The sequence below is a fragment of the Siphateles boraxobius genome, unplaced genomic scaffold, assembly GCF_051911475.1.
Source record: "Siphateles boraxobius isolate OS27281-9 unplaced genomic scaffold, OSU_SipBor_1 12, whole genome shotgun sequence".
NCBI lineage: Eukaryota > Metazoa > Chordata > Actinopteri > Cypriniformes > Leuciscidae > Siphateles > Siphateles boraxobius.
This window is the reverse complement of record NW_027508722.1, coordinates 35678785-35685240: the sequence shown is the minus strand read 5'-3', so window position 1 is coordinate 35685240 and position 6456 is coordinate 35678785. Positions and strand designations below refer to the sequence as shown.

The 6456-nt window shown below is 35.8% G+C and overlaps 1 protein-coding gene across 1 annotated transcript; it reads left to right on the top strand.

The window, feature by feature from the left end:
- Nucleotides 1-1275: 1275 nt before the first annotated feature.
- On the top strand, nucleotides 1276-2145 carry LOC143728656 (myeloid-associated differentiation marker-like protein 2). The gene has a single exon (XM_077219474.1). It carries the CDS (start codon nucleotides 1276-1278, stop codon nucleotides 2143-2145), a length of 870 nt encoding a protein of 289 aa, XP_077075589.1.
- Nucleotides 2146-6456: the final 4311 nt, after the last annotated feature.

Here is a 6456-nt window from a genome sequence, read left to right as displayed (position 1 = left end):
TGGCTGCCAATAAAGTGTCTGTTGTTGGTACATTCACTTTTATTCCCATTCAGAGATTTGAGGATGCAACAAACATTAACTGATGGACCGGTTTGAGAGGAAATGATTCTAAGGCATTATTATTAATACATTAACATGAATATAAACAATATATATGCATTCCTCAAAAGCAACTTTGTACAAGGTTACATTACATTAGCAAAAACAATATCATGCTTTTATATTATCACAGGCACATTTAAATAAAGTCAAAGACATCAACAGTTTCTTGATATTATTCAAAGATGTTCTTCCAGCTAAAACTCATAGCATTGAGGATAATGTGCTAAGTTGTAAACTGAAGGTCATTTCTTGAATGATAGATTGAGCTTGCAATTTTACACCACAATCTGATTATGTCAAAGAAAAAATAGTAAAGATTGCATAGTCAAATATAATCAACGGCTATGAAACATTTGACTATAATTTACCTCCATTTCATTCTCATTTAAAACTTTCAGCTTTAACCCATCAACCTTATACTTCTGAAAGAAACAGACCCGGTAAAGATGTTCAGAACTCATTTCTTGGTTGAATTCAGTGACTTTCTCATTAACCATTTATGAATATAAGTAATTGGGGGGGGGGGGGGGGGGGGTTCTTATAGCAGGGCCCATGTGCTTAACATTTACAGAAGTTGTGACATAACAGTCTTGTGAAAATTTGTGAGCAGTTTTGTTAGACATTTATGACATTTTCAAAAATTATATTCTCTGCAACAATCTATTTATACATTGGTTCATGTTTTTTTTTCCTGTAATGTTTTAGTACTGAAGTTCATGTAACATTTTTTTAAATGTTACTATTTGTTTCAGAATGTTCAGAGAACATTCAAATGGATGTGCTTTTTTGGGCTTCAAAATCTCAAACCATTCACTCCCATTATAAAGCTTGGAAGAGCCAGGATATTATTTTTAAAAACGCTGATTATGTTTGGCTGAAAGAATAAAGTCATAGAGTGGGGTTAGTTTTGGGTGAACACATTTTTGTTCATTTCATAACTGATTAATTTTGCAACACTTATTTTCCTATGACGTTGAAACGATCTGCGGTATATGAATAAATGTGACTTGACTTTTGAATAACTCCCCCACTGATAATCACTATAGGCTGAGGTGGAGCGTTGTGGTGGAACGGTTGTGTGTCTTTTGCATGTCATGCATTTTTATCTTCCCCTGAGAACAGCTCGTTTCTATTGCGCCTTCAGACCTCTTGAAGAGCCACTGCACTTTCACGATGGATAAGGCAAAGTTCACTCCTTCCTCCCTGAAGAGTTCCCGTGGCGCCCTGCACATGGTGCAGATCGTGTTGTGTGTGGTGACGTTTGTGGTGGGCTACATCTGGGGTCACCCGTCACACACCTACTGGATCTACAGCATGGTGATCTGGGGTTTGTGTCCTGTCATCACACTGATCATCACCATACTGGAGATGTTCCTCATCCACAAGCTGATCCTGGTGTTTTGCATGGACTGGGACGACTTCACGACCGGCATGGCCATGATGTCCTCGCTCTGCACGTTCTCATGCACGGTGATGTGCGGCAACTTCTACATCTGCCGGAAGTGCATCTGGGGCTGGATGGTGACGATCCTCTCCGCGGTGTGTTGCGTGCTTTACTGCATGGAGACGTTCAAGGATAAATGTGATGCGACACGCTCTGCAACATATGTAGCTGCGCTTCCTGGCTTCATTAAGATTCTCCAGGCCTTCGTCGCCTGCATCATCCTCATTTCCCTCATCGGTTACGTGGGTAAACCGGCTCTGCTGTGGTGCATCGTGGCCTACGCCATTCCTTTGCCTCTAACCCTCCTGATCATCATCACCAACATCTTGACCAAGATAAAGAACTGTCTGCCCTTCAGTATTGATCGCCTCAGCATGCTTTTCCTGATTATATCGGTTCTGTTGTACATCTCTGCTGCAATCCTCTGGCCCATCTACAGCTTCAGAGGAAACCCGCGGCCCAAAAACTGTCTAGGAGACAGCTGCGTATGGGGCATCCAGTTTGTTGTGACCTTCATGACCTATGTTAACCTCGGCCTGTACATCATTGACCTTGTCTTCACTTGCTGCGGAATCTGTGGATTTAGACGTTCTTCTTAATAGTATCACTATTGTACACTCTTTAAAAAAGCGAGAGTTTTCCAGAGTGATGCCATTGAGTTCCCCAAAGAACCGTCATTGGAAGAGTTCTTAAAGGGATAGTTCACCCAAAAATGAAAATTAGCCCAAGATGTACTCACACTGAAGTCATCCTAGGTGTATATGACATTCTTCTTTCAGACGAATACAATCAGAGTTATATTAAAAAATCTCCTGGCTCTTCCAAGCTTTATAATGGGAGTGAAGTGCTAGAGAAAATTTGAAGCCCAAAAAAGTGCATCCATCCATGATAAAAGTAATCCATATGGAATCAGTAAGTATGTAAATATTTCAGTAAAAATGGGTATTTTCCTTACACAAACGCATGGCTTCACTTCAGAAGGCCTTTATTAACCCTCCGGCGCATATGGATTACTTTTATGATGGATAGATGCACTTTTTTGGTCTTCAAATTTAGCCATTCACTGCCATTATAAAGCTTGGAGGAGACAGGACATTTTTTAATATAACTCCGATTGTATTCGTCTGAAAGAAGAATGTCATATACACCAGGATGGCTTCAGAAATCATGGATTAATTTTCATTTTCGGGTGAACTATCCCTTTAAAAGTACCAGAGCTTTTTACTAATCTGAAAAAAACTTTTTCCACTAAAGAAATTTTTGTGGAATAGAAAGGCTCTATGGATGTTAAAGGTTCTTCATGGAACCACAGTTGGTAAACCGTTATTTTTAAGAGTGTATTTTAACATGCTGTTGTTCATGTTTCTATATAGTCGGTTGTATTTTGCTCTCATAAAATGCTTGATTGTTCAAATCAAATGATTGTATTTACCGTCTGTTTTATTTCTATTTTAATCCATTGCACAAATCTACAAACACACATTTGGAACCTACAGAACAGACTGTTAGAATCAGAAGCTGTGCATGTGTTCATGCCGGCGTATTAAAATGCATCAGTTTTAGGAGGAATGGAAAGAAATACACATTCACATGTTAACATTGCATCAATGATGCATGCAAGAACCAGCGTCACATTTCATGAAAATACCTTAAAACATGTCAAAAAAGAAATGCATTTAAAAAGAAAAAGGTAGATTCATGCTACTATTCTCTAAGCTTTTTTTTTACACTATTAACAATTAGCAGTAGTTTTTTAACTGCAATAAATAAATACCTGCAGTTCAATTAAATTTATCAAAAGTGACAGTAATGACTTTAATAATGTTTTCAAAATATTTCTATTTCAAATAGTTCTTGACATATTTTAAGACTTTAAGACATAATTTTTCTTAGTGCAAGTTGCTTTCAGTTAAAACAGCTCAAACATGCATTTTAGTCTGGGACTAGACTTAATCTTTCATTTTAAATAATAATTCAGTGGCTTAGTGAATTTCACAGTAATAATTAACTTTAATAGCCTAACTTAAAAAAATCTCTGAATATCATTTACTTGGATATAATTAAACGCCTTAAACAGAGGGAGACGTATTGGATCTGTTCCTTGAGGGCCAGTAGTCGTCCATGTTTCAATGAAGATTTTGACCTTTCACTCTTTTTGTAATTGTTGTGTCTCAATTATTGACAGGGTATTGCTGTTCGTAAATGCAATAGACCGGACCAATTGCCATTTTTTGTGCACTAGTCATGTTGGTTTAGAACCATCTTGACTATGAATTAAGAATTATTATGTGTAACTAGCTTATTTATGTTTATTGACTTTTGGCATTAGACATTACCTGAACTATTGCCTGTAGTGGCCAAGAAATTGTGTTGCAAGTGCCAGTGTGGCACACCTGAAATAAATGCAACTATGAGTATATGACTTGATTCTGTCTGTTTGTTACCAACACCCTGATGAAGGCCATTATATACAGTATGTACTGAACACATTGTTACACTAATTTATGATAGGAAAAAAACACATGGAAGCTGCAAAATCATATAGAGAAGGACTTAGTAAGCAGGAAAGATCCGAGCGAGCTAGCTTCTCTATTACCGCTATTCTTCCTTCTATTTCTTATCCCGACATAGGCTACGTTCAGATTGTCAGTCCAAAAAAAGCACTTGAAATCCTTTTCAAGCTACATTCATATGTGATTTGAAATCCTATTCAAAGGCTTCTAAATATTGGTATTAAGTTTCATGTGGAAGACCTGCTTATGATGAGCTTTGATTGATCATTTGACTCTCATTACTGCTGTGATTGTTGGCTGTCAGTTTATTACAATGTTAACCACACAGTTCTGGACAAGCAGAAAATTATTATTTTTGAAACATATTGAAACCGGTGCAGATAAGAGTACGGAAAAAAGCTGTGCACACCAGCCTTGTACAGTTCTGCAGCTCGAGATGCAGGAGTCCAGCGCAGCGGCAACACATTTCCATGTTGTAACATTTAAATAAGACAAAATCTCTATTGCAAATGCAAACCCCTCCATCAACGCAACATCCTTGCCATATTGCCAAAGAGCTGGATGAATAATCTGATCAACATTTTAGATCAGATTCCAATCGGATACAAAGATAATCGGATTTGGACTGACAGTGTGAATGTAGACCTAGTTAACTTTGCTTCAACATTTTAGCCATAGTCAACGCTTCATTTACACGTGGCTGATGCTGTGCCTCTCTCAACCACATCCATTTTCATCCCTTCTTTCATCCGTTTTTTGCACTCTTCTCTTTAACTTTTTGCAGTCTATAGAACTCAAAATGTTTTTTTCCCGGTGCGACCGATTAGTACAGACCAAAACACGACAATTTTTCAGCAAACAATAAGCAGCCAAATATGCAAGTCCGTTCAGTTCAGTGGCATTGTTTACGTTCAGTGCCTCCAAAATGTCCGACTTCCTGATTGATGATGCGTAGCCTAGTGAAAACCCTATATTGTTACCATCTATTTGCATTAGTTATATCCAGCTGGTCACTTTTATGCATTCATTAGCCGATGAAGTTGCATATTTAAAGCTAGTGACATGATTACTTTCTCAACATTGATATGTTCATGCAGCCGACAGAAACATAAACAAATCAGAAACACGTTCGATTTAAGTTCTTTTTTTTATCACAACAATTATATCTTGTTATTTTGATTAGATAATCATCAAGTGAGAGACTAAACATATGCTATATACGTAATATAGGTCTTTATTAAATTTTAATAGCCATCTTTAAGCATGACTCTTTGGAATTATGTGAAATGGTAACACTTTACAATAAGATTCCATTTTTAGCATTAACTAAGGTTAATAAAAGTTGTAGAAGTATTATTCATTGTTAGTTTAATTTCAACATTTACTAATGCATTTGAAATTGAGTTTTAATTCTTATTTTATCTGAAATTATCGTAGTTAATGTAGACTATGAACTAACACGAACGATAAAAGGTACAATTCTATTGCTAATACATGCAAGTAAAAACGTATATTGCATAATGCATATAGTTCATGAAAGCTTGTTAATACATACTTGTTAACAAATGGTACTTGCAAAGTGTTACCTATGAAATCTATGTATGCTTTTGGGTTATAGCTAATGAAACCTGTAATATTTTAATGTTTAAATTATTTTCTTTATAGAGTTCGTTCTGTAGAACTTCTCATTTTAATATATTTATTTAATTTAGCACATTTCAGTTCAGCACTGTTTTACTTGGAGTGTTATGTTTGTTTTTAATCCAGTATCCATTTAAAAAAAACATCGGTTGAATTATCGGTTATCGGCATGTACGGTCAAACCTAAATATCGGTATCGGTAAAGTCCATTAACGGTTGACCTCTATAAAATATGCTGTATTGCTGTACCCGTCGAAAATACAGGCGGATGTCATAACGTTACCTGTGGCTGTGTGGAGTATTTTACAAAGGTTTTTTAAAAAGGAAATTAAAAATGAATATTACTCATAAATAAAAACAGTTAATATTACTACTCTTAAATACTCATTTTTTATGTTTTCCTCAATTATTTCTACTCAACTTTATTTGTTAATGTACCAAATGCAGTTACTCAATCTATTTTTTTTTACTTACTTTACACAGTTCATATGGTATATATGTAATTGATTTCATCGCGTTCAAATGTAATCAATATTTTTAAATGTAAAATTGTTTCACCAAAAAATTTTAGTAAAAGTTTTTATTGTGTTGTCAAACCGCTCCGCAGCATCATTCACTTTTACTATTGAAAATGTCTCTTGTTTTCATTCACTCACTAAACCAACTTGTCAGAGAGGTAACAATTTAAATACGAACGAGAAAAGAACGATAAGTCACACACACACTGGACGTTTATGGTGTGTGTAAACTAAAGAT

Excerpts from the sequence above, each read along its gene's own strand:
- LOC143728656 (XM_077219474.1), top strand. The coding sequence starts at position 1,276 with ATGGATAAGGCAAAGTTCACTCCTTCCTCCCTGAAGAGTTCCCGTGGC.